This window comes from Gasterosteus aculeatus, chromosome 12, assembly GCF_964276395.1.
Source record: "Gasterosteus aculeatus chromosome 12, fGasAcu3.hap1.1, whole genome shotgun sequence".
Classification (NCBI taxonomy): domain Eukaryota; kingdom Metazoa; phylum Chordata; class Actinopteri; order Perciformes; family Gasterosteidae; genus Gasterosteus; species Gasterosteus aculeatus.
The window spans coordinates 2,279,096-2,305,188 of record NC_135700.1 but is presented as its reverse complement, the minus strand read 5'-3'; the positions used below and the strand labels follow the sequence as shown (position 1 = coordinate 2,305,188).

The window sequence follows — 26,093 nt, the reverse complement described above, 5'->3', positions numbered from 1 at the left end:
GGACACGTCCCGTTTTCCTCTTCTATGAACTTGTCCAGCGTCTCGGAAAATGAAATAAAAAGATTTATACTGTAGCAGCAAACATCCCGCCAGTGTGTGTGCGCGTGTGAGCGTGTGTTTGGGTGTGCGTCCATCAGACAACGAGAGATAAAGCCACACTTTAAGAATAAATGAGAGAATGGCCCCCAATTTTAGTGAAGGGGGAAGGGGAGGAGTTTTCAAATGCTAGAGGCCGTCACCCTCTGGCCACCCACACACACACATGTGCACACAGTGACATGCACGCACACAATCCCATGCATAACGCCTATTAAAGAGCACGCTCTGTCCCAGTCGCATAAATTTAATTTGTTATGAAGGTCATTGACAGCAAGTAATAATCACCATTGGGGATCTAACAATTTGCCATTTAGGAACATTGAGGCACTGATGACTCAACTATTAATAGACTGAAGCCCCCACCCCTCTCTCCCCTCTTGCCTCTGCACCGCCCGTCCTCTTAAATGACTTAAAACTCTTCCAGTATGTTTCACTCTCACACACAGCCTCAAAAACAGCCCAAATGTCATTACCCTATTCATCTTTTTTTTTTTATCAGTGGAGGGATATGTGACATTTGGAGGCAAAATTAATGGGAAGCCTAAATCACACCCGCTGAGGGGGGTATCTCCTGAAAAAAGAACATTACATTAAAAAAGTTGACAGCCTGACGGGTTATGATTTTATGTTTCTTACTTGTATTACTTGATGCTATACAGTGGCGTCATTAGCGGGAACAGGCAAGGGCTGCCTGAGCTGATGAATTGTGAGATCCCCCCCACCCCCCTTTTTTTGCAAACAAACACACAGAGAGACACAATGACAAGTTTTATTTTAGACCAACTCATTTATTCCTCGCTTTAGCGTCGCCCAGGCCATTCAGATATATGTGTCTGCCATTTGTCGGCAAACAAATAAGTCCGAGCTTGCTATTTTTATCAAGCGCGCAAGTGCGTTTGCTCTTTTTAAGTGATCGTCAGTGTTTGGGGCGAATAGAATGGGAGTTGGAATCCTTTATCTTTCAGAGGCTCAACAACTCAAGACTAATTACAAATTAATCTGGATCAGGATATCTACAATGAGAGGGCCCCAATAAGAACTTGTGGTGTGCTAAGAGGAACTATCTGTTATATATTTATAGGGGAGCTCAACACATGGAGAGGGAGGCCGGAGATGGAGGCAGCCAAAAACCAAAAGAATAGAGTGGTGCATAATTGCCTGCCTTTTATTTCCAAGCAGCCACATCAAGGCTGAGGATTGTGGATATTAATAATTGATCATTAGCGTGATAGGGAAGAGTGTGTTCAAGACTTTAGCAGCGGAAGTTTTGATGGCCGTTTTACGTCCCTCCCAGGGGTCTCGAGGACTGCAGCTGTACTTGTGGAGAAGGTCAAGTGGGCAAATTGTTATGAATGGAGTACTATTGCCCTAAACAAATAGGAGGATAATCAAACTCTAAAAATGTAAAATTCATTTATTATAGTGTACTAAATACATTTTCTCCCGATACAAAATTTCATAATGTAGATGTTGAAGGGGGAAGTTGATTGGAAAATGGCATGAAGAAATATTACTATTTCAACCACATCCAAACAAAGCAACGTGTACCATGTAGAGGTACATTTTATGTGTGTGAATTTTGAAAAATAAATATGACTGCATGGCCCACGACTAGTGTTTGCCCATAATCAACCTCTTTTTTCGCAACTCCACAGTGAGCAGGGAGCAGTGGCGAGTTGTAAACGTGAATAAACTCAGACCTCAGGTCTAGGAGACGTCTGTCACAGAAAAGGCATTCCCTAAGAACCCTATGCATCCACAAACCCTATAGTGTCTTTACTGTAAAACCCACGTGCACTGGAAGCAACAAGTTCATTTTATATTGTATAGCCCAAAATCGCAAATTACAAATTTGCCTCAGAAGGCTTTACAGTCTGTTCACATGCGACCTCTGTCCCGAAACCGTCACATCGGCACAGGAAAAACGCAAAACCCGAAATGGAGCCACATGGCTACAGCAAACAAATACAAATTCAAACACTTGATTCCTGAATAACTTCTGGAACATCTGGTTTAAGACTGTTATGGGTGCCACAGTAGTTAACTTCCTGTTGTGGAAATGGGCTTTGATTTGCTGCCTGGTACTCGGGGTATGTCACTCTATATTACTCACTCCGTCTCTGCAGCTAGTGTACTCACTACTCCCCCCAGTCCAGTGGTAGGGAACCTCTAGGCACCTTGACTGTCGTTTAACTGCTTGTGGCACGAGGCAGCTGAGGAAATGGGTCATTAAATCCAAAGAGCTGGGGCGAGCCCCCCTAGTGCCCCAGATCTGTTTCCAATCAGATAGCCTTCTTTTACAGCAGAGACAGAAAGAAGCATAGCACAGCAGCCCAAGGCAGACATTACTGTCATGGGCAGCCCGACACTACTAATAGCAGTGGCTAACAAGGACCGGGGCATTTATTTATTCATGTATTGTCATCCCAAAGGTATCTTAGAGGGAAGATCATCCCAGTCACTCTGTGGAATTCACAGAAAATTTGCTCCACACCTGGTGGTAAGCACAGTCTCTAAAGTACTTGAAATATGCACTTGACCATGAGTCACACATGCATTAACTGCTGCTGAACAAGTCATAGGCTATCCAAGGTTCACACTACATTGGAAATCAATAGAAATTGACTTCTGTTACCTTTGAAAAATGAAAAAATAAATGAAAAATAAATAAATATATATAATATAAAAATAATATATTTGGTTTAATATTCTTTTCACACTACATATGACACAACTTCATAGCCGTACTAGCTAGGCCAGCCAGGTTGCTAGATAGACCTAGCTAGGCCAGCCAGGTTGCTAGATAGACCTAGCCAGCCTAGAATAGGCATTAGTGGGGGCTTTGGTTGAACCTTGACTTTTCATCTAGACCAGATGATTCAGCCAGTGAAATATATCTACTAATACAAACATGGTACACATTATGGTAAAAAATAATTTCCCCTAGTGTAAGTTTTTCTAGGACTTTTGTTTAGTTCCCTAGGGTTCCTTTGTATTGGTATTACTTGTTTACAATTGGCAGTTAAGTCAGAAATTTGCATTGTGTTGAAGAATAGGTTCAATACAATACATGAACAGGAAAACACAGCTTTCAGGTAGTCACCTCCGTTTGATATATGTGTTTTAATTTTAGTAATTCAGAGAACACACAGAGAACGTAATTCAACATTCTAAGAAATGAGGCTCAGCACATTGGCTTTCAGTTGAAGCGGAAAAAAACTACCCTGTACTACTATTTCTGTTACAAATCCTTGCCTGAAAAAAGCTCATTACACAGACCGTGATCCCTCCCGTTTTGAGATCTCTGTGACTTACCACGACTGTGACTGATCTCATCTACAAAGGAAAAGGGCAGACGTTTTGGAAGGTAAATACTTCAAATGTTAGCATGGGGAGTGTCTTCGATTTGTCCTTTAGGAAGATGCTAACGTGTGATACACTGTGCCCTGGCGCCTTCCCTCCCCCTCCTCCTCCTCTCTTGTTCATCCTGCCTTTTCTTCCTGTGTCATTGCAAAATGCACGGCCAGCGATATGAAAAAGAAAATACACACACTTGTTGCCCGGACTTTATCGTTACATTATTCTTGCTGCTTCTTCCGTTCATTTCAGAGAAAAAGATAAATGAACGACGTACATTTTGTGCACCTGTCCTCTCCTCCCCACCTTCCTCTTCCCCTAACGATAAGGGATTTCATTAACGTGAGAATGCTTGGGCTGAAAGAAACATAATTGCTTCAGTGTTGTTGTCCTCTCTGCTGCCGACGCCCTAATTTCCTCCTTGCCTTACTCTTGACTGTTAAGTGATCATTATATCAACAGAGGATGGGCCAAGGGTAAAATATTGACAAACTGCGGTCATGTTCATGCAAAACATTAGGAGGGGAGGCGTGCATTTGCGTGTGGCAGAGGGTGATGAAATATTAGAAATAAAAGAAATAACAAGAGCGAGAGGAAGAGGGTGGAGAGGAGAAAAGGGGGTTGATGGGTGAGGGAGGAATGTAAGGTGCTAATAGAGTGACAGCAAGGACACAAAGTGATATGATCACAGGGGCCGGTAATAATTTAAACGAAGCGACGGGTCCCGATCCGTCACTCGTTCACCTCCTCCCCTTCCCTGATGGATAACTGTATATAAAAGACACATCATTTGAGCTTGCCATTTACACAGCAATCGCACCTGAAAGCAAGGCGGCACAATAGACAGTTTAAAATGTCAGGGAACTAAGTAAGTAGGAGAGACGGGTTAACCGGCAGAATCTTAATTAAGAGGAGCTCTGTCACAAACACGTATGTGTGCATAAATACACAGGCTTGTTGGCATACGGTTACTCCTGCAGACCAACGGAGAGACATTAACATGGAGATAGAGAAACACAATTCGTGCTACTTCTCTGTGAGAGCAGAGATCACAAACACACATTTAAATAATTTCAATTGCATGAGAAAAACACATCTCAAATGCGCGCACACACACACACACTATGACTTCAACATCAGTGCAATTAAGCGAAAGATCCCCCTGTTACGACCTTCATTTTGGTGCCCACAGCTGACCAGTCGGCGACGAGTCTGTCTAGTTGTGGCGCAACATCACAAAGAGCGTTCAGTGGTCGTCTGGAAAGGCCTGCTTCGGATTTACCTATCTATCACCGAGCAGACCTGGCTGTTGAGCCAGAGCCAGCGCCACATGATTGTGTTAATTAATCTGCCATTGTGAGCGTGGGGAACAGCTGCACGGGCTCTCGTGGCTGCGTTGTCAGAGCAAAACAATGCAATGTTAAGCTTCCCACTGAATCTTCCATTACAAAGGAGCTCCAACAACAGGGCTAAATTCATGAATTCAGAGATCAATTTTTACCAGCACTAATGTCTGACCTTTATAGCAAAAAAAAAATATTTTTCTTCTTTTTTTTAATATGCTTCATTTGGATTTGAAATATGGTCAGATATGTGATACCTAGGATTTGGGCCAAATGTTCTCCCCCCCACCCCCACCCCTTCCACCCTCCCCCGTCACACTGGAGAGAGATAGAGATACTGAGAGAGGACAGTGAAAGAAGGGAGGGAGGGATGGATGGACAGAGGTAGAAAATGAGCAACAGAGAGATGGAGGGAGGAGAGGAGAGGAGAGAAGGAGAACGCAACAGAGACAAACAGATGAGTGCTAGGAGTCACCAGCTGGGCGCTGGTATTTTAAAACAAAACGTCTAACGCGATTAGCGGGGATCCATCGATCGGTGTTATGTGGCGTTAATTTAGACTGGGGAGAGGGTGGGGAGGGGGAAGAAAGGAGCTGAATTAAGCTTTGTGTGTGTTTTACGGGTCAAATCATAGGTGAACACCGCAGCTCACACAAGACATTTGAAATTCAGAATTTTGACAATATATCAGTACGGAAGACCCGTGCAGACAGTTTTATTTGCGCTTATTTAAATAGAACTAGTTTTATGTGACTAGTACTCACTAAACTGAAGGGATTGGTTTATACACAGCAGTTACAGTTTTTTGGGGTGTGGGGTTTACAAACAGAATCTTCTCATTTATGTTCACAATAAGACTAAGCTCTCACATTCACTTAGGCACAACGTTGACCAAGGGAATACATAAATAAAATTAGGTAAACTCAGCTGCCACCGCAAATTACGTCTGCAATAAAAGACTTTACAAATAAATGGTTTAGCGCCTCTAATTGAGTTCACAAAATGTTTCACTAGACAACCATTTCACTGCATTCATTACGATGCCGCTGAATTACAATGGCCTCGCTCGCAGGAAACATGGCGTTTTTGCCTTTAATGCGTCGACCAGATTCATAACGTTTTTTTCCCTGAGATGCCTGGAAGAGATGGGAGACGCCGTGGCCCCCTGCAAATGGCATGGCCTCGGTGCACACTTGGCACTCCCACAGACATGGTGATGCACCCCGCAAAAAAAAATCATCAAGATGCCTGGCTCTCGGCCCCGCTCTGCAGCCGAGCCCTTCTGTCTTGCAGAAAGCCCTCCAACAGCCCACTGAGCACCCAAGACATGGGGAAGGGGAGTCATACGACAGCAAGTTGTATGACTCATTACGGAGATGTATGGAAGCGTCGTGGTCACCAGTGCTTGGTTTAAAGCAGGAGGAGAAAGCGACCCTTTGTTTCTTCCAGGTTTGAAGGGGAAAGCGATCCCTGGACACAGTCTTAACGGCAGATGAAGGAAGCGAAGCATTTTGTTGTCCCTGTGACACTGTCTTTCAATCTGCAGCCTGTTTCAGCCTGCCAAACACAGAGTCAAACAGTGGCGCTGAATATGGCAGTGAATTCCAAATCAGTTGTTAAGTTGCCATCTTCTTGATGGCTTGCAAAAATGTTCTTTTATTTTTTTTTATTACAGTTCTTGGACACAAAGTATTAAAAAAAAAACAGTTGAATTACTTCAGACTTCTCAGAAATGTGCTCTGTGAACACACACACACACACATAAGATGGTGAAGGCTTACAGATGGGGAAGGGTGACACGGTGCTAACTCGCATCTCAAAAGTGACGCTCGCTGCAGCATCTCACCTGTCCAACGTGGCGGATTTCGGGAGAGCCATCAGATGTTGCGTTTACCGCAACGCTGAGCAGCAGAGAGCATCCGATCAGAAGACGCGCGCAGTCTGAGGGGGTTTGTTGCACTTATATTTGAAAACTCAACAGGACACTTAGTTAAGCTGGAAAAAGGGAATTTGTGACACCAGGAAAAAGAGGTTGATATCTTGTCATTATGTTCTCCCTCATGGCTTTGTTAATATTTACAGCTAAAATGTTACAGAGAGTGTATCGAATTGGAAGAAAGACTTTTTTTTCTGCCTTCCTCCTGTGGTACTGTGCTGTCGGCTCCCTGATTGTTGGAGTATAAAAATAATCGTCATGGAAATAGATCTCATTGACAACGTGCCATGTTCACACTGTGAGCAGCTTGTGCCTTGTGAACATAATCCAGAAACGTCCTCCAAAAACTTTTCCACACAAACTTTCAATCCCTCATCCTCGATTTTGCCCTTCTCCCCAACAGATGAAAAGAGGGGATGCCAGGGAAGACAAAATCCAGCCTTCTCAAGTATCAGCAAAACAGGTAGAAATGGGAAGCATGAGGGGTGGGCTAAAGGTTTAAGAGGCAAGAAAGGGTGAATGAAGACAACGGAGATATTGAGAGGAGGTGGGGGGGGGTTGACCAAAACAGCTTTCCCATCCTCCTGTTCCCCAGAAAATCCACACCCTCATCTCTGTGTCTAATAGGAAATACCTGATTCTGGTCCTGGGAGTACTGCGCCGGCATGATTAGACCTTACCTGTGAGCCCTGCCAGGAGAGGTGGTATTTGGCTGATCTGTCACCCCCATGAGGGGGCTTGTGGCTTAGCCTCAACTTAGCTCTGTGTCTTCATACGGAGGATGGGAGAGAATGAAAGCGGGCCACTGGGGAGGAGTGAGAGTCTACCCAGGATAAACCCTGTGTCCTCAAGAGGCTAACTTCTCGCATGCTGGATGGAGGCCCAGGGGGTTAAAAGATGATGCCTCCAAAAATGGCTTTGCTGAAAGTCTTAAACCGGAGGAACTTTTGTTTCCTCGGTAAGAACATTGAATTTGTTGATTCGACTGAATGGCTAAAAGTTTCCAAGACATCACTTGAAACGTCCTCAACTCATGTACGGTCCTTGCAGATGTCCTTGAACAAAGTGTACGCTCCAGCAAAACCCCGTGCAAAACTGCTTTCTTATTTAGATCTAGACCATGCAGGTGCCTTGTGTGCAGGAATCCAAGGCCGTAATCTAGGCCTTGCAATGATTCCGTCTAAAATCCTCCCATAGAGACAATAAGAGAATAAGTGAGAAACTCTTCGCTATAACAACCCTATCGTCAACATAACCATATGCTCACTGTGTGGGCCGTCGGGCGATGCTAACTCGGGGGCAGATAAAAAAATATAAGGGGAGTTACAGACAGGACAGATAGAGGTTTGTTAGGAAAGCTGCAAATGAAAGTGGGGAAGGCTCCTCATCAAGCACATGTTCACCACTCGGTCCATAAGGGAGCTATACCTGGGGCTGTCGCATTCGGAGGTGTTATTCTAATAAGACAAACAGTCACTTTTATTTACAGCGAGCACGAGTTGACATGAAACATGTATTAACACGTCTTCTGTTGTGCCTTTGGTGAAACAAACACCTTTGTTATTTTGTAAACAAAACATCCAACAAACAGCCCCTTTTGTGAGTTAAGATACATTCAAACAACATATGCTCTTGAAAAAAAAAAAAAAGCGAGCACAATAGGTGTAAACCGTCTAAATTGCAATTGCAGCGCATCTTAGAAAAACAAACACTTTGCTTTGTTACCAAGATGACTAAGATAATGTGATTCCCGCGGCATTGTCGGGACTGGCACTTGCTACATTATGTGTGACAAGCTTAAGAGTAGATCTAGGAGCGTGAACGCACAGAATCAGGCTCCAGCCTATTGCGGATTGGAGATAGTCCGGCAAACCATATTTGCATGTGTGTTCTTGCCAAAGAGTTAAGCTCAGCGGGCTAACATAGTCTCCGCGATAGCAAAACACCCTGGTTTGAAGTCGGCACTGATGTATAAGACCCCATAATGCTTGCTGTGATTTGACAGTATGTGTTACTGTTACTTTCCATGCTAAGCCCAGTAAAGAGATGCTGTTTCATTCTGTAGGAGGATTTAAATGTGATCGGCCCCAACAATGGTGTTGAATATATATGTACTGTGTGTACATATGATACAAACGAATATATATATATATATGAGTTTACTGTATATATATACAGTGTATATACAGTAAATTCACAATGGAGCCTGCGGCCAATATCCTCCTCTTTCCTCCTTTGCCTTCCATGGCGAAAAAACAAATTCCGCTCTGAACCTAATTAATCCACAAAGGTTTCATGTCTTAATCCCCAAAGTCAAGGGGGTTATTGTCCTCACAAATGAGGTCAGTGTCCCTCCCAGTGGAAATAAGGGGAAGAAGGAGCAAAATACATGGAGTAAAGGGAGGCACCGCGGATGCTTGCAGAGTGGCTTTCCTTTTCTCTGCAGCTCTCCTGGTGAATAGAGGTGTGTTAGGGTGGCAAGAGGCCTCGGTAACGGGGACCGGAGCCACCCGCTATCAACTCAGAGGCGGCAACATGCACAGAGGTATCCCGATGTGAACAAGGGACTCAATGGCTACCGATGCCATGGCAAAAAGAAGCAGAGTAGATGGAAGCATGAAGCGGAGACGTGAAAGAAATGGTCAAAGCATAACAGCAGTGGGGTGATGGGAAAATTGAAACGCTTGCCAATCTGCAGCACACAGACCTTTTGAACCAGGTGGATGGGAAAGCTGGTTCTGATGCTAATTGTCACTAAGGCAAGTCACTGTCAAACTCTGAGGCGAGGAAGCGTCATCCAAGTGTGACAGGACGATAGCCATGATACGGCCCTCCGTCTGGTGGGATGACAAGGGGGGATGTGACACACATGGCCACGCCATGCTGCCTGAAGCACAGTCACCACCAGCGTCCCACACAGGGTCTCTGTGGGGATAAACCCTGGGAATATTGCAACCGAGTGGGCCAAATGCTAGACCGGCATCGGCGTACAGCGGGCGGGCCCCGTCTCTGTGGACCAAATGGCGGCAAGGGAGAGACCGCGAGAATCATCCACGAGGACGGTCGACGTGCCTACTCGTTTTGACCATCCTGACGGGAGCTTTCCAGGGATCTTTCAAGTCATCCAATCAAGACTTGGCTTGAGGCAGGGGGTCCCGAAATGCTGGCCAATGAAAACTCGGGTTGAGCGGAGGGTCAGCCAATAGCAGGCGTGTTGAGTTGCGGGTCAGCCATGATGGAGGCTCGACGGAGGGAGCGGAGTCCAAGATGACGCAATCAACAGCTTGCCGAAATCTGTCGCAGTCAAAAGTCCAGCCACTGCATGCAGCCAGCGTGGCGAGCGGGCGGCTGTCTAGAGAGCGGCGGGCTGAGTGAGAGACCCTTCAGTAGGCTAGGTTATCCAACGCGAATAAAGCACAACAGTATGTCATCGTCTGCAGCGGGCGTGAAGATGATCATTACTTTTGTCACAATCTGGGGAAACGTACTGCATACCGTCTCCAAAAGGATCTGCCGAAGCATCTTTGGCAGAAGGCTGATTTCTCCACAAATTGCTTGCTTTCCCGCGTGACTCATGATGTGGCGACACACAATGTCATGCATACATCAAACGCATCAGCAAAAAAACCTGCGCTGTTTTTGATCACTGATAATTACTGGATCTGCACTCCAAGAAGACTGGAGGAGTAAACAAAGTAGGAAGAAAATGTGGGAGAAAAAAAAGGGAGAAAAGGAGGGAGAGGAGAGGGTGGTGGGGGGCATAAAGCTTTGTAGCAGACATTCTAATTTCGAACTTCTCTGTGACTGCCAAAATAAAGTTTATATTGTCATCTCCCCACTGTTGGGTTTTGGAATATGACTTTAAACTGACAGAGGGAATTAAAATCTGTAAACGCCACATTTCTTGATGTCTAATTTCAAAAATCAGCTGTCAGGAGTTGGTGTTTGTTGATTTTTATCAACTCGAGGGTTATTACATTTCTAGAATGTGACAATTAAAAATCCCTCGATCATTCTTGTGAGGTATTTTATATTCGCGGCAACTTGAAAAGTGGTACAAAGTGATACGGGGTGGATGAAAAAAAATCCAATCCAATGTTTTAAACCTAATCTGGTGGCGAGAGGTCCAAATACAAATTGGAAAATGTAGGTAAAACTCAAACACACAAAAAAATATCCACATATTTCCCTTTCTGCGAACAAGGCTTCCTTTAGTAGAAGGAAAGTGTGCATCTGAGGTGCCCTTTTCTATGACTGTTGTTGAGTGCAAATGATAGATGAAGCTCACTGCTGTAAAAGACATGAATGGATAAGAACTGAGACTAAAAACTCAATTGACTTTAAGATATTGAAAGCAAAGGGTTACTGAGCATTTTTTCTCTCTGCTCGGCGGTCTCTGCTTGCATGCCTCCCCTTCATCTCAGAGGATATATAGAGGAGAAAAAAGATTTAAAAGGAGTGGAAAAAAAGCTCAATTGTTTATTGATTTTATAATAGGCTTAGTCAAAGAGAAATAAGGTGAGCGGGCTGGTGGGGCGGCGTGGTCAACCAGAGGCGATGGCGTGACAAACACGCAGCTTACGAGCAGGTAACAGCGGCTTGAGTCCAAAGGCTGAGATATTGCCATGAGCCCTTTTTTCCCCTCAAATGCCCATTTGTGGCATTGTTATCCGTGCGTTTAAACCAGTGAAGACATAATCGCTTCTCTTGCAAACAGGGCACAACCTTGTCAGTTTGAAAGTGCGTGCAGGAGGAAGGGGGGGCTCACTTCAGGATGATATGGCTCTCTAAGAGAGTGCGGACGCATGGGTTGAGACAATCAAAATCACAAAGGACCTATGATGGTTCAATTTTATATTTAGATAAAAGAGGAAAGGCCATGTTACTAAGCATGGGTACGGAAAAGTAAAGGAAATAGACAGAAAAAGAAAAGCAAGATTTTTGCAAATGCGCACAGCCGAGTGTGTGTCTGCCGGAGAACGCACGGGTGTGTGTAGGGTCTGATATATGGATGATAACACTAATTAGCTCATTTTGTTTGGGGCACAACACTCATTAAAAACCCAGTGGGGCCATTAAAGTTACCGTCCCTCCAAACCATCGCCATCGCCGTATCCATCTCGGCTGCTATCTCGCAGCCTTTTAATGGCCTCTGTTTTCAGGTTGTTGGGTTGAGCAAAGATTTGTGGGACTCGGATCCCTCTCTCTATACGCCTCGCTCTCTTCCCCACGTCACTCTACCTTCTCCGTTTTTGTCTCTATTTGTCTTGCTCTCCCACACATACCAATTACTAAATCCACTACCTCCACCGCAGTCTATACGCACAATTCGTGTACACTAATAGCTGTTTGCCTAAAAGAAAACCAGAGGAGGGGTGTAGGGGCTCTTCAGTCCCGCCAAGGAGGAGGGCGGGTTGTTTCCAAGCTTTACACAGCTATGTCGCTGTAATGCCGACAAAACCTCCGTGCGATTCGGCGCGGCTTGCTGTGCCATAAGGCGCCCGTTGCTCTGCAGCCGGAGAGACTGGAGGCTGAGGCCTGCCAGGATTAGATGAGCAGGTGTAGCATCCCGCTAACGGATACGGCACAAAGCCGCATTCAAGCTTGTGCTCTCTAGGGCTAACGGTGCTAAAGCTAACAGCTTCTGCTCAACTAAAAGTAGGGTTCAAGTCAATCCATTGCACATACTACTATCACGACAATGTTTTGGATGGAAAAGTAGTGTCTGGAGACATTTGGGAAGTCGGCGTTCAATGACGTCTGCTAAAACTCCATTGCTGAAACCGGAATAATGAGTCTGCATTTTTCTTATTGTTGGCAAGAAAGTCATATACAAAGAGTGCAACAACAATGAATGAATCTATAGACTATGTATCTAAAGCCAGATACATCTTCTACCACTGTGCCACAGAGCTTCATTGTTGTCCGAAATCTATTACAGACAAACCAGCGAGCCCCAGCAGTGCAATGGCGAGTATGTTACTTCACTACCATGATTAAACTTTGTAATCACTCATCTAGAACAGTTTCCTGATTTTTTTTTTAATTTAATTATTAGATTATTTTGGGCGGTGCTCAGAGGGTGACTTTTACGATAACTAGGGCTGTGCGGTATCCTGATATGTAGCTTTTTCAAGTAAACACATTCATTCATTAACCCTGAAAAGGACTGCAGCCGGCTACCCGAAAAGCTGTTTGCCATGCCAACTTGCTCATAACTGGCTAGCGCGTTAGCTAGTTAGCGTGTTAGCTTGTTGTGGCTGCTAGTGTTGCACCCAGAGGCTCGACTTTGCAAAAAATTGTTTTCTGATCTAACATAACTTACGTCGGATTTTGCAAAACCCCTCCGAATAGACACAGCTCTTCTGGCACAAGTTGTGTTGGTGCATCTCTGGTCTCTCGTTGTTCCTCTTGTGTCGCTCTTTTCCGCATTTTCATGCAGCAACATAGTTACTTGTTGTGAGCTGTACCCAGCATGCCGTTCGCCGGGGTAATTTTTATAAATGTACAATTATTAGTGTTACAAATTGTCTACGTGTCACAAGCTGTTGTGTTGTGGTGGTGACTGTTAAGTGTCTTTTTGTGGGTTATTCATTGTCGTTATAAAGTTATAACCATGAAAAAGGAAAAGTAAATTCCTCAGTCGGAATCAATCAGTTGACGTAACATGGCGTAACACCGGTATGAACCTTTTTAAGAAATTCATACTGTAGGGAAATCCTATACCGGTATTCCGCACAGCCCTAGTGATAACCAACATGTATTTTTGAAATACCTGAACATATTTGAAAGCATAGTTATTGGGCAGACAAAAGTACAGTTGTAGTCCTTGGACAGGGAAGGCCATTCATAGAGTTAGTGTTTAGAAACCAAAGCATTAAAGGTGTGCAAGATTATTATGACAAAATGTGGAACATGCAAAATGCAAAAAGTGTATATATATATATATATATATATATATAAAAATATATATTTTTTTAAATCATTAAACAAGATACAAAATAGCATTAGTGGAAGATTGTACATGCTGTCATCTTCAGTAGGAGCTAATATGTTTGGGGGCTAAGAGGCTGAGTGAGGAGGATTAATGCGTTATTGAGCTCGGTCTTCTCATCCGCATCAATAACAATAAGTAAGAAAAATATAGCATTTAAAACAAACATATACATGCACAGTACGCACCACTACCCCGCAACCTGTGCATTACCACACGGGTGCCCTGTCAAATATACATGTATACTCTCTTTTGCCATGTTGTTGAAAGGCAAGACTCAGATATTCTGGGTCTCAGGTCTGGGTATTAAGAGTGTTGATTAGATATATGAGTTTGCCATTTGCCCACAGAGCGTAGAGTGTCTCCGACAGAACTGGGGACCATATGGCTGGTGAGAGATTTCCCCCCTCTCTTCCTCTTTGCGCAGCCTGACAGCTGGATGGCTGCTAACTGGGGACGAGGAAGCTTGGCAGCTGCAGCTGAGAGCAACGCTTTGATGCGGCTCACCCTTTTTCACTTGTCTCTCTCTCTCTCTCTCTCTCTCTCTCTCACACATACACACACACACACGCACACACACTTAGATAAAGCCAGACACCCACAACCAAGCAGCATAAACTGATGCAAACTTCCTACAGGTTGGGCAAGAGGGTAAGAGTAATGTGAGGGTGAAAGCTAAAGAGTCATGAACCCTGATGGAACTAATGGATTTTCTGGTGGATCAGTTCTAACAGGTCCAACTAGTTTCACTTGTTTGCAGAATTTTAACAACGCAACATCTTTTAATTTAGAATTTAAAACTAAATTGTTCCCTTTGACATTTGACGAGAGTGGATGAAACGCGTTTTCGGCTTCACGTGTATATCTGCTGACTAATAGTTTGGAATTGGGGGGGTGGAAGGAGGGTATCCATGTTGTAGAAGGGAAAAGGTGGGTGAAAAGGCATATTTCTAGATGTAGATGTACGACTGGCAAGCACAAAAAAGAATGTCAAAGATTTTTGATTTACTTTTTTTTGTGTAGAAGGGATCTTTCATCATTTCTTCAACAACAAAAACAACAACAAAACAGAAATATTCAGCTACGTGGATGCTTTGTGCTTTGTGAAAGACACTCTTTGAAATTCTCTGACTAAAGGTGTAACAGCAGGAATGTGTTTTTTTGTGTAATTTGCACTGCACTGTGATGCACGGCAAAAGGATTTAGCGCCACATTTCTCTTTAATGAAAATAGCTCTAAGTACAGATTGTATGATGTTGTATGATGTTTTCTAATTGAGGTCACTCTAGACAATTATGAAAGAAAAGAACAGTTCTCTGTGCGATTACATCTTTTGCAGCACATTTTCTTCTGCACTCTGTTTTGAATCACTTCATTACTAAACGTAAGCTAAGTACTAAAAGACTAGTTGAAAGCAAGATAAAGTGGTACCGTAAACCGCAAGTAGGTTTGATGAATGTAACACTAAATTTAAGCAGAAGGCTTGACCCTCGTTTTCCTCCGTCGATGATGCACACCGTGTTCTAAGACGCTCTCTAACGGACCATGTCTCAGACTGCATGTCTAAACCACTACATCAGATCATCTACATCCTCCCTTCTTCTTTCACTCTTCCCATGCTCCCCCTTGTGTTCAATCGTCGAGCGCGCTCACTCCTTTGTACCGCTTGTGCCCCCGGTCCCCCTCCTTATTTTTAGTTTTTTTTAAATACCCCTCACTCATTTACCTTCACTGAATTCCCCTGCTCTCTGGCATCTCACTCTCTTCTCCTTCTTTTACCCCAAACCAACTCCTCCTATCCCTCCTTTCGCCGAAGGCCCCACTTTTCTGCCTGCTATATCAACCAGCTCCGAGCTGGTGGACGTGGTGCAGGCGAGGAGGGGGAAGGAGGGGAAGAGAGGGAGTTTGGCTGGAGCCAAGAGGAGAGCAGCTGGGCACGGCTAACAGGGAATGATAATGACCTCAGAAATCTGCTGTTCGCTCCACAACAATAGGGTGCTCAGTCGCCTGGAAAATTGTGTTCATCAGCTAGCTCTGCTCACTTACTAATTGACATTGCCAAATATTTTAAGAACAATTGGAATGTGGCAGGGGGAGAGAGTGACCCCCCCCCCAGAAAGCTCAGAGATCTTAATCCCTGGATTTAATTCCTCTCTCACTTTTCCACCCTTCTCCCTCTCCCACTCTTGTGTGGAATTGAGGTAGCTATAAGCAAGAAAAACAGCGTATTTTTCATGTCGCTTTCTGCTCTTGTGTCAGCACCGTGATGTTGACACAAAGGGCTTTTTATGTGACTTGTCAATGGGGGTTAAGAGGAGGAGATTGAGAGGGGAGCGGGGAAAGGTGGGGGGCAAATGAGAGAATGACAGAGCGAGGGGAGAAAGAGATAGAGACTAGAGGAGATAGTGGGTAGGATGAATGGGGGGACAAAATAAATAAAAAACAGCAAGTGAGAGATTCCTCGCTCATGGTGTCACATGTCTGCCCCTCTATTTTTAATGAGCCAAAGGTCAATGTATTCTCTTGCTCTTTCATACACAGGAGAAACCCCAATCACGGCCAAGTTAACTTGTTCAAACAACCCCCCCCTCCCGTCCCCTCCCCATCCACGCCGCCGACCGTCCACTGTTGTCCATTTGCATTCCCTGACCTAGAGAGCCCTGCCTCATTTCACAGGAATTCCACATTGACGGAATCGGGCAGCTGTCAGCCGACAGAGAAAAGAGAACTTGGCATTCACCCTCATTCAGCCTGGCCCTCCCTTCCGTCCTTCAGACCCCGCTGTTAAGCACACACATGAAAACAATCAAAAGAAGAGAAACTTTTCTTTTTTGTTTTCAGCTTTGTGATTTTGACTGAAGGGAGGAACAAATGAGCATTTAGTCCATGCATTTACACGTGCATCCCGAGGTCGAGGCCGGGTAAACATACACTCACAGCACAAGTTGCGACTGTGATGATGATAATTCATTTATCCTTTTATTTTTTTTTTCTTCTCCCGCACGTTCAATAAAGTTGACTTTCGCCGGCATTTCGGAAAGTGTAGCACAGGAGCCGTGTTCGAGTGAGTCACCTTCTCTTCCTCCCCTCTTGCTCCGTTTTAGCAATGACACCGGAGAAGATAGCTTGTTGACGTATTAAGAATATTAATATGCAAACAGTCTACCTGACGGAGTAAGGCAGCCTTCTGTTACGGAAAGATAAATATTATGTTTTAATTATAAAAACATAAAAAGGAATGGGGGAGACAGAGGAATAGTGTGGAAGGTGTGTGTGTGTGTGTGTGTGTGTGTGTGTGTGAGAGAGAGAGAGCCAGTTTGTTCCAGGAGAAAGGTAAGCTATGTTTTGGCAAAGATTTTGAGTTGAAAAAAGTGGATGGCATAATGTGATGCTGTTTACTGAGGAATGCGATGCCCTGTCATCTCTCCGCTCAGCCTCTGTCTTCTGGATTGCCCGCCCCTCCTTCACTCTCCCAACGGTCTATTTTTCCTCTTTTTTTCTTCCTTTTTCTGCTGTCCCAGCTTCATAACCAAGCGGGGAATCCTAACGTGATCATTAAGACATGAAACGGGCTGATAAATGTTTCATAAGGACACGGCTAGCCACTGATAGCCACCCAGGAATACGGAGCAGCAAGTTCTTCCCCTCGATCAAACACACTCTCGTTGGAATACAATTGGAATTTTAAAATATCTAGAAAGCCTGGGCTAATTCCCACCATGGGTAATATTTACAAATTGAGTCTGAAAGACGGGGCAGGGGAGAAACAGAGAGAGATAGAAAGAGAGAGAGAAGAGAGAGAGCAGGGAAAGAAGAGACAAATGAAATGAACTGCACGAGGAATAAGAGAAAGAAGAACAGAGAAATAAATTGGCCTTTTATATTGTACAAGCGTGTACAAAAATACTAAGTCTGCATTTATCCGAGACATGTCAATCAGCGTGGCACACTGACAATTAGTGCTTTTGAATAGAACTTTTATCATTTAGCAGACACCAGAGTCCTGACCTACTGTACAAAAATACAGCTTGGGGAATGATTGTGCCTGTAACACAATGACTGTCTATTTAAGTTGGGTGACACATAAAAAATACAGATATGACAGGCCAGACTCCTACAGATGGGTGGGAGGTAGAAAGCTCAGGTTTTGTAACCACTGTGTTCCCTGATTATAGAGAAAAGAAGAATTGTGCAATGGGTGGGGGAGCGGGAGAGGAACGGATGTCAATTACAAAGAAAAAGTAATTCATGCAGACGGGAGAAAACGAGGGAAAATGGGAAAAAAGATGAATTATTTCTATTATGTATATAGACCTGTACATTGCGGTGCACACAATCACGGAGTGCTGGCCTCAATTTCAAAGTGAGTTAATACAGTATATAGTAAAAAGGTATGTTAGGTATTCTAGGGTCTAATAATGAGTGACGGTAATGTAATGCTGTATGTGCCTGAACTTGTCAATAGTTAAGCTTTACCCACGCTGGTCTGTGTCTTTTTGTAAACATAGTAATACCGTGGCGATGTTTGTTCAGGACACCGTGGCATCAAAGTATCCCTTTAGTGTGGCAGTGACACAATTTGACATGTTGTGAACTCAAACAAAGCAACTTGATTAGATTTACGAAAATATCTCGTTTGGGTTCCAACAGCTAACCTGGAACAAGTCAGCGTTGACTTTTGGTTACACACAGGACATGAACAGCGGCCTCTCTGGTGCAATGGAGGATATGAATTATAGTAGACTGACATAGACGTTAAAATAATATCCATAAATATCCTTAAAAGGTAATCCTCCTGGATGCTCCCAGTTGACAACTCAAATAAACTCATATTAGCACATAATAGCTAGCGAGATTGAGTTTGTCGCCATGCATATTCATAGCAGTCTGGATCTTGTTCAACTCTACTTTATTCCCTGTTAATGACACAGTAATTACACTGTTACAGTTTGTCCGCATGTGTAATTACGCCCCCATTGTAGCAACGCAATTAGATGAATATCCATGCTTTATAACCTAAGGCGTCAAGTCGGCAAATCCAATTTCAATTTGTATGGAGCATTTTGCCTGCTTGTTTGAGCCGCGGTAAAGACCAGGGATATACAGGCTAATCCTTCCCATGTTAAAACTCTGTTCCTCTTAAAAAAAAAAAACGATGTAGACACGGGGGATTCTCTGGAGACGGAGAGGGAGAGAGAGAGAGAGGGGGAGCAGAGGGAGTGCGTAGTCTTTCATAGCCGCAAGCTAAAAGGTGGGGGTGGTGTTTAGGGGTACAGTGGGAAGGTTGTGGAGGTGCATGTAAGCAGAACTGCTTTAGGCCTTACACGCGTGCAGCAAAGCGTATTTTTTACACATTCGGCTTAAGGTTTTCTATATTGTGGCACAAGAATGGGGAGAAGCAATCGTGCAAAATTATGATTTTAAATGGTGGGGTTATTTGCATTTAAGAGTTGGCCAAAAATAACAGGCTTTCTCTAAACCCTTTACACACGCGATAGGTTTGGTTCACATCAGTTCTACTTTTGCCGAACATTCCTAAAATGAGTCGGTTTTCACTCCTTCAAGGCCGGATCAGCTGGGAAACAATAACGATGAGGTGAAGTCAGTCCAAGGATAACCAAACAATGAGAAAGGGAGTTGTTGATGGGCATAAATGTAATCATCTCTATTGTTTTCTTTCAAGAAATTAAGAATTTTATTGAATGAGAAACATGCTCGAGGTTAGCTGGGGAGCTATATTGTAGTACGGAAGGTCTTTAAAGGACATATTTGACAGTGGCGTTTGTCTTTCTGCACTTTTCTTCCCCTGTTCTCCTTTTGTTACTTGCATTTAAAAAAGCATCGTTTCAAAAGACAAAAGTGGCAATGTTGACCTTCTTTCCCAGTTGAGATGTTATGTTTTATCACTATAATTCAAGTTTAATCTCGCTGTATGTAGGTCACGGGGCAGTGGCTCACACATAAAGGAGGTATATACACACAAACGACACACACACACACACACACACACACACACACAAAGAGAGTTGTGAAGAGCCCTTCTGTTTTTCAAACCTGTGATATTAAGATAAAGACAATGGTATGGTAGCCACATCCTGTTCACTACAGAACGGTGTGATCTGAACACATACTGTAAAGCGCACAAACACACACACACACACACACACAACAGACACGGAGAGTATTGACACCTTTCTTCACATGAGACACACATATTTTTCTCACACATCAAAGCATCTAATTTGAGAGTCCCTAAGCTTCAAATATGAATCACATTGTGTAAGTTGAAGAGAAAGAGAAGTTTGGCTACTTCTGATGAAAAGGGAAGAGGGAGCAAAACAAGCATTATCATTTTTGATGTCATATGTGTTTACTGCTGAAGTTTTTATAGAATAAAACTGCATCCCTGTCGGTCGAGGTCAGGGTATGCTAACCATTTTAATATATCACGTATCTATTTTCAACCTCTGCCATGCTCCCTTGCAGTTAACCACGTCTTGACATCCTATTTTGGCACACACTCTCACAAAACTGTGCAATAAAGATGTGTGGACGTGGCTTTCAGACATGACAGTGGCACATTTGACAAAGAGCTTGACAAGAGCCGCTGTATCATGCAGTGTAGCCTCTGACTCAAGGTGAAACACACTTCCAGTACAATGAAGGGCAGGATTAAGGCCATTTTGAAACCAGCAGGATTTTTCATGCGCAATGATGTCTATACAGTATCTTAATTTTGTATTCATAGTTCTCTTTAATCCTACGCCCCGTTCTCCAATGAGTCTACCCACGGGACGAGATTTAACAACTCAGCAATATCTAATGTACATCTTAATGCTTTGTTGGCATTTGGTGGTAAAAGCTATTGGTTTTTACTTCTTAATTATTTCTTGACTGTAATGTGCTTGTTTTATTTTGTATACTGCACAATGGATGTTGATATAGTACTTCTGAAGTTGTTGAAACGCCACCGGCTGTACTCATCAGATTCAAAGTACTTGAGTCAAAAGAGACAGATAGAGAGAGAGAGAGAGAGAGAGAGAGAGAGAGAGAGAGAAACTTCCAGCATTAAAATTCAGAAGATAATTACATCCGCTACACCCCCACCCTGTTGAGAAAGTGTAATGTTTAATAGTCTCTATAAAGAAAATAGGTTTTTATCTCACTCTCATTTTCATTAATTCCTAATTGGGGTGGGGGGTTGTCTGTTATTATTTCTTAGATTAAAATAAACATAGCCTGTCCCATGTTCAAACCCATCAGACTACACAGGCACGATAAGGACTTCATGGCTCTGTGAATAAATAAACAATTTCGTCTCCACTGGTGGAATTAAGTTGCTTACAGCCTTAAGCTAAGCCACTCGGATTTATATTTATTTATATTTGTCTCCTTCGCAAAAGACTTAAAAGCACATCCTCATCTTTGCAAATGAAGTTCACAATTTTTTTGACCTGCTTTATATGTATATCTTTAATTAGTGTCTTGTTTAGCTTAAACCGCTGATTATCGCGTAGTCGTGACCTAATTACAGCACGCGCTTCTTAACGCCAGCATAGTGCCCTGAGGAGCAAGCGAAAGTTACCTTTAAAAACTTGTGTAATCATTAGCAACGAGCCTCCCTTAATCCCACTAAACATACATTTATCTAGCCCCGGCCGGCCTGTGTTTGCTGGGTATGGAGAGGGGAGGGGTATGGTTGTCTCCAACATGTTAACGAGAGACATTTATTAATCGCTGTGGTTAAAACAACAAGTTTGTTCCTACGCTTTCCGTCTTTACTCTCGTTCCCCAGGGACACAGACTGGTAACTCGCACATGCAAATGTTATGGTGAGCTGGTTTATTTCTGGATTGGGTCCTTGGTGAGTCTTCGGTTTGGCTCAATGGTAGCAACAACACCGCAGTGTCAAAGAGCAATTGTTTCTCTGTCAAGTGATACAGCATGCATCTGTACATACCTGAATATCTATAAAATGTGCAGGACACTTTAACTCAATAAGTCTATTAATATGTACAGTACCAGTCAAAAGATTGGACACACTTCCTCATTAAATTAAATTAAATTATATAAATTGAATGAGAACATCCATCCAAACCTTTGACTTATGTCCTCCGGCTGTTTGTTTTTATGGTCATGCATGTGTGTGTGTGTGTGTGTGTGTAAAGTGTGCTAAAAAAGCTAAACACTCGCTGAGGGTAAGTGGCTATTTGAAAAAGACATTGACATATGAATGACATATTTTTCTTACCTGAAGATGGTGAGGAGGGATGTGGGCTGTCATCCTGGACGCTTCCGGTCTGGGAGTGTCCTCCTCCGGCTCCACTTTCTTCTGTCACATTGGATGAACCAGGTGTGGTGGAGCGGCTGATGGACTGGGACTCAGGGTCACTGGCTGATCCACGTCGTTCATCCAGACCTTGTTGCTGGAGGGCTTCTTCAATGCCTCGCCTGTCTTTGCCGTGAATGCGGGAGTGGACGACCATTTGATGGTAGGTCCTGAAAACCCGGCCACAGTCTGGGCATTCTGAAGGCTTTTCCTTCAGGACAGAGAGGTTGTAGTCGATGTTTGGGCTTCCCAAGCCAGCCAGGGCTCCAGGAGCCTCGGAACTACCGTGGACAGACATTAAATCACGGTGACTGTCAAAGCCTCTTCCATCCTCCTTCATGGACATCATGGCTCCGCCAGCGGCCTTGGATCCTTGCAAGGCCTCCGAGAGCTGCTTCTGCTTGGAACTATCAATGGAAGCAACCAAGTAGTCTTGTTTATCCTTTGTGAAGGAAGCCAAGGGTCCAGCACCACCCATCTCATCTTCCTGCCCTGGGGGCAAATTGTGCTGGTGCTGTTCCTTAGGCATGAAAGCCCTGTCCATAGCCATACCACGGGCCATTATCTGCCAGGCTTGATAGCTATTGAGGGAGTCCATCTCTGCCACTTTTGCAGCTGCTTGGAGGCGCTCCATGCAGCTTGACTTCAGTGGGGGCACAAGGTTGAGACAACCCAGGAGTGAGCGCTTCTCATTTTCTGCTAGCCCATGGCCCATACCTCCTGCCATTGGCCCAAGCAGCTTCCCTAGCATTTCCTTTTCCTTCATGGCTACCCCTGCTTTCGCCAACATTTGATGCTGCTCACTCAGGCCCTGTTTGTCTGGTGAGAGGAATCCTCCCTGAAGACAGGAGATGTAGCGTGAGTAAAGGTTGGCATGGGCTTCCTGAGCTAGATTGCTCATGCTATTCACAGCAGCCATGTCCTGCTCACTTGGCTGATGTGGCTTGTTCTTGATGGCCAACTTGTTGAGATGCACCTTCATATGGTTCTTGAGGAACCATGGCTCCTTGAAGCGTCGGCCACAAATTTGGCAGCAGTGTTCAAAAGAGTCCTTGTGCTTGCGCATGTGGCCCTTAAGGAACCAAGCTTGGCTGAACACCTGGCCACACACTTCACAGCGGAATTCAGTGGCCACCTGTGTCCCACCAGCGCCACCAGCACCCTGGCCTTGTGTGTTCTCGGCTGTGATGTGGGCCTTCTCCACATGACTTATCAGATCCTCTTCATGGGAGGCAGCAAACTCACAAAGTGTACATTTGTAGGGTTTGTGAAGTATGCGGATGTGACGGTCCAGCTCTTCGCGCTTCTTGAACTTCCCTTTACAGAAGGTACAGCGGAAGCCTGTAGTCGGGTTCAAGGACTGTTCATCCTGGGTGCCAGCCGGCTTAGGTGAAGAAGAGGTTTGAGGAATTGGGTCTGGAGTGGCGAGGCCAGACGGGGGGAGTAGGAGGCCACAGGCTGAGCCTAGTTGCTGCTGATGGGTGTTCAGACTGCTATTGAGGCCCAAATGGGGTGTTGGAGGTGTCTGTAGGAGACTGCCACTCCCTCTCATCTGCTTGTCCCTAAGGATGGCTCTCTCCTCCAGCTCATGCAGCAGCCTGTTCTCCTCTCTGACGCGGCCACGGCCTTTACCGAGATTCCCCAGCTTGTGAGTGCGGAGGTGGATCTTCAAGTTGCCCTTTTGAGCCGCTCGGTGGTCACAGTAGGGGCACTTGAAGGGTTTCTCTCCTGTGTGCGTGCGCATATGCAGTGACAGGATGCTGTTGAAACGGAAGCGCTTGCCACACAGTGGACAAGGATACTTTCTATTCTTGCGGGCGTCATCTTCTATATCATTCATCTGTGACATAATGCCGAGATTCTGGCCGTTGAGAAACTGCTGCAGGTCAACACGCCCATTCAAGCCACTTAGTGCCCCAGCGTCAATGTCCCGGTTGAGCTGATTGGCGAGCAGGGCCATCTGACTGCTGATAGGTTGACTAGCCAGCGCTGTGTGGTGGGTTTTTTCGTCCAAAGGTGTGGCTGCTTTCTCTTCAGGGATCTGCTGTGGGCGGTGGAGGTCAGGAAAGGCGTGTCCTAGCTGGGCAGTAAGCTGGTGAAGCTTTTGACTGATGGGGTAGCGGCCATTTAATACTGCACTGCTCAGATGGGCATCAGCGTCAGGCACTGACGACGATACACCAAGACACAAACTAGAGTCGTCCATCCTGTAAAACCAGACAGAAAAGAGATTTTACAATAAATATATTTCCAAATATTTGAAAACAATAGAAGTTTCAGAAAAAGATAAAAGATATCTTATATCTTATAAAAGATAATTTGGCAAGGTGTTCTCAGAAATTTGCTTCCACGATAGCAAATATAATATTTTCCATCCAAAACTGAAGGACTAATGTTATTCTTTCCTTTCAAAAACAACACCTGTCCTGTGTCACTCAGTGAAGGGAAATAAAATGAATATTGCTGTTCGTGCAAAAATTGTTAACTCCGGGGGCCAGGAGAAATTATGTGACTCCATATAACTTTTTTCAAAATATAACACCATTTTGGATGGAATAATTACTCTCTAAACACAGTGAGCAGTGTATAATTAAGCTACTTGTGCCCATCCTATCAGAATTCCTCCAATTACACGCCTTAATGAAACGGAGCAACGGCATTGTCGGGGAGCCACCACAATACTACAATTATGATATTAACAATAGCACTTAAAGCCAAGGGGTTACTCCAGTAAACACAACAGTCTTATCTTGTTGCCACGACACTTGTCTTGGCGCAAAATACAATTAAAGATGTGCAGTACATTTGATATAAATCACTTTGCTGCTTTTTTCTATTCCCCTATTCTAATTCTCTCTCTGCCTTTGTTTCTCTCTCTACCTAGATCTTTTTTTTTACACTTTCCAGGATAAAGAACAACAGTTGTTTGTGTTGAACGTTTTGCCAAAGTTGCATTTGTTGACACACGGTTGAGAGGAAAAGCAGTTACTTTATTTGATCGGCTGTGTAACGCGTGGTACTGGTTTGATGTAATGCTGCCAAATGACACCAACGCTTTCTGTTGTAATGTCAGTGATAGTGTTTACATTTTTATAACTGCAACATCGGTGAACAAATAATCCCCAAAAATATTACTAATAACATTGTTTTCAATGCCGATCCATCTGCTCTCCAGATGGAGAGGTATAAAGATCTATCTGCACACTTCCTCTGGCTGCTGGCAGGGGTCAAACCCTCGGAAGCAATAACCACGGTTCTGCTTTGGTCAACAAAATATTGTATAATATCTCATTAAGATGATTAGTATGCCGTGGAAGCCATGATACATGATTATAATCATCCCAAAATATCCTTTCATGGAAAGGCAGTGTAAAACAGTGGCATTAGGTGACTTCACTTTAGAGAAACATGTGATCATTTTATACAGCTTATGGACACAATCTGGCAGCAACGAGGCCCACCCGCATTAAAAATATGTGCACACATGTTCGGTTCACACTTTACAGGCACAAAGGGCAACTGAGGTTCTGCAAGAGTCTGTCTCTCTCTCTCCCTCTTTCACTCTCTCTCTCTCTCTCTCTCCACCTACAGGTCTAAAGCAGGGAGGACTCCACATTGTGCTTGCCTCATTTGTTTTCTCGTTCATTTGAATTTTTCCCCTCTTCCGTCACCGACGGCCGTCAGTAGGAGGTTAGTAGACATAACGGGTGCCTGTTCTTTTAGCCAACACACTGTCGATGGTGGATTCTTATCTTGCAGACATGAATTAGACACTGTGAGCAGCTTCCACTTGTGCTTAAAGGAATGTGACACTTGTGGGCTGCCCTTTGAATTCTCCTTGTCTCCCCCGCAAGTATCTTAAGCGATTTTAATGAATTCATCAAGAATATAATGGATATGCTATGTTCTGCAGGCTTATAGAGAACAGCAAGATACGCCCCTGTCAAAGCCCACTTAAATTTACGACTGATGTTATGGCCATGCTCTCGTGTGACTTGAATAATGCTGCCCTCATCTATGAAATAAAGCAACGTA

At 44.1% G+C, this 26,093-nt stretch overlaps 1 protein-coding gene across 9 annotated transcripts in view; it reads right to left on the bottom strand.

The window, feature by feature from the left end:
- The window catches only part of znf536 (zinc finger protein 536), a 198,231-nt gene that overhangs the window by 77,178 nt on the left and 94,960 nt on the right, over positions 1 to 26,093 (bottom strand). For all 9 annotated transcript variants that reach the window (XM_040202759.2, XM_040202777.2, XM_040202805.2 and 6 more), the window contains one exon: positions 21,981 to 24,265. In XM_040202759.2, the coding sequence (XP_040058693.2) occupies positions 21,981 to 24,264 (2,284 nt within the window). In that variant the 5' untranslated portion in view covers position 24,265. The remainder of the gene's footprint in view (positions 1 to 21,980; positions 24,266 to 26,093) is intronic.